Source organism: Gavialis gangeticus, unplaced genomic scaffold, assembly GCF_001723915.1.
Source record: "Gavialis gangeticus isolate Ggan-Ray unplaced genomic scaffold, GavGan_comp1, whole genome shotgun sequence".
NCBI classification, from domain to species: Eukaryota; Metazoa; Chordata; order Crocodylia; family Gavialidae; genus Gavialis; species Gavialis gangeticus.
Window position 1 is genome coordinate 17,011,300 of NW_017729025.1, and position 2,822 is coordinate 17,014,121.

At 46.6% G+C, this 2,822-nt stretch overlaps 1 protein-coding gene across 1 annotated transcript in view; it reads left to right on the top strand.

Moving 5' to 3' along the window:
- The window catches only part of SYNE2 (spectrin repeat containing nuclear envelope protein 2), a 352,391-nt gene that overhangs the window by 242,891 nt on the left and 106,678 nt on the right, over positions 1–2,822 (top strand). The window contains exon 87 of the mRNA XM_019518445.1: positions 2,383–2,538. Coding sequence (XP_019373990.1) covers positions 2,383–2,538 — 156 coding nt within the window. The remainder of the gene's footprint in view (positions 1–2,382; positions 2,539–2,822) is intronic.

Here is a 2,822-nt window from a genome sequence, read left to right on the forward strand (position 1 = left end):
GCCTCAAGATTGCACCCTTATTTGGCAGGTGCTGGGGTTTTATCGTATTAAAATGGCTGCCTTGCCTGCTTTTCAGGAATACTTGATGGAAATGAACTTTAAACAGTGGATGGTGGATTTCGTTAACCAGTCGCTATTGCAGACGAGCACCTGCGATGTGGAAAGCAAACGCTACGAAAGGACGGAGTTTGCAGAGTGCTTAGGGGAGATGAACTTGCTGTGGCATAGGCTACAAGGCTTTCTGAAGAGAAAGGTCTGTTTGCATGCCATAGCTTTTTGTCTCCTGTGGTTTTGATCGGATGTTGTAGTGCTCTGCACTTCCACAAAAACTTTCTTCCCGGGTTGCAAAGTACTTACATGCATGTTAAGTCTCTTAACCCTCCTGTGAGATGCAACGGATGAGTGTTAGCAAACCCACATAGTTAGGTCCTACTCAGTTCACAGTTTTGCAGATTTCATGGAAATCGTGAAATCGTGCAATGTCTGCAAAATCCGCCACCAAAAATAAAAAATTTACTAAAAATAAAATGCTGGTTCCCCAGTGGGAGTCAGAGGTCCTCATGGCTGCTGCAGCCATCTGGGGAAGGAGGGGGGCAGGCACTGCTGGCGCAAAGGGAAGCAACCAAGATAGCAGTGGCAATCCTTTTCCCTTCCTCCCCCCATTCGTTGCTGCTGATTGCTTGCCATGCAGCTCTGCCCCCTCCATCAATCATTGGTGAGGGGTGGGGCCACATGACAGACAGCCCTCTTGCCCAGTCAGCAGTGAGGGGCAGAGCTATCAGGATCCCTCAGCCAATCAAAGGTGTTGGGGGTGGCACTGTGATAAGCCTGCAAAAAGGTGGCTGGCCCCATGATCTGCCCACAATTGTCCACCTCCCTCTTCGATTTCGATAGGTCCCTACATATAGGAGGAGTGGGTATGACTAGGAAATCGAGAGAAGATTGACGGTGACTATCAGGAACCAAAGGATCACGATGGTGAGGTTAGGTGATTGGATGGGGCTTCATTGATCAGAACAGTTACAATTCAGTGAGAGAAAATACAAGGCAATATATGGACAGGAACAGTCCTCCACCAGCAAGTAGACGGCCAAAACCCACTCAGCAGCCACAGGGTTGCCAGTGACGTTTAAATGGAGGAAAACGCCTGTGCCTGTTACAGATCATGTTTAAACAAGGGGAAAGATGCCAGTTTCTCTCTCCACCTTTTCTGTTGAACATTGTCATTGAGTCAGAAAGGAACGTAAAGGGCATCCAGCCCAACGCACTGCACAGATGAAGGATTCGCTACTCCTAAACTACCCCATCCAGCCTCTTCCCAAAAACCTCCAGTGAAGGAGTTTCCACGGCTCCTCTGAGCAGCTTCGTTCCAATGTCCCACTTCTCTGACAGTCGAGAAGCTTTCCTAAGACTTAATCTATAACTGCTCTACTGCAGTTTAAGCCCCCTGCTTTGTGCCCTGCCATCTGCAGGGAGGGAAAGTGGCTGTTCTTCTGTATGTCTTCCATTCAAACATTTGAAAACTGCTGTCATGTCCCCTGCTTCAGGCTAATCATACCTAGCTCTCTGAAGCATTCATGCTTTCAGACACAATATTACTAGAATAAATATCCTCCCCCATTAGATCCTGTGTATGGCTGTATCCTGTCCTGAGCTTTAGTAAGCTGGAGGAGCCACCCTTCTTAAATTTGGCAAAGGCTGCAACTAAAACAGGATGGTAAAACTTCAACAGACTTTCCATACAGCACCACCCAAGCTCATTGAGAGTTCCTGCTGGGAGGTTTCCTGATGGAAAAATCAGTTTTGACAAAATTAAAACTTTCCACAGGAATTTTTTCTGTTTTGATGAAAAATGTTAACTCTTCTTCCCTCCCCGATCAAAGTCACTTCTAGACTCCGTGGCACTATGGGATGCCTCCAGGCAAGGAGCTGGGCTCTTTGGCTTCTCAGCAGCTGCCTGGAAGCCTGATGGGGACTCGGGTGTGTGGGCTCTGTGGAAACCTGCCTGGATGGTTCTTGGGGATACCTGGGCCCCTGGCTTCATGACCAGCAGGAGCCCACATTTTTGTGTCCATTGGCTTTCCAAATGCAGCAGTTTCCTGCTAGGGAGGTGGGCAGTCTGTCAGACCAGAGAGTCTCGGCACCTGCCTGTCGGGTAGACAGCCAGAAAATGGAACAGTCCCATTTTGTCCTTCCCAAACAAAAATGTCTCGGCCTTGCCCTCCTGCCACATTTTCAAAGTTGTTGTAGTTCCCATTCACGCTGGTGTGGAGGAAAAAACCTTCAGAATGCCAACATTTCTCATGGAGGAGAAAATCCCATTACTGCCATCTCAAGGTATAGCTAAATCCAAGTGAAATGTTTTAATCCTGTAATTTACAGATACAGGAATTGGAACATATTTTGGAGATCATCACTGAGAATGAAAACAAAGCCCAAACCCTGAGTAGCTGGCTGGAAGCTCAAGGCGAAAGACTGAAATCTTTGCAAAAACCAGCAAGTCTAATCTCGGCACAGGACACACTGGACGACTGCAAGGTGAAAGATGTTCCTTATGCTGCAATCATTATGATTAAAGCTTCTGAGCTTTTATACATCTTACGCATGTTAAAAAAAAAAAAAAAAAAAAACCTGAAGAAGTCTGCCATCATTATGCAGGATATCACCAAAATGAGAAGTTCAAGGAGATAAGGACCCAAACCTTCCACTGCTGTAAACCAGTATAACGCTGATTTACCCCTCCTGGAATTTGGCTCCAGTTGTATTATTGCTCTGTTGTTTACTGAACTGGTTTATCCTTTGGATAATTGGCACCATCACAG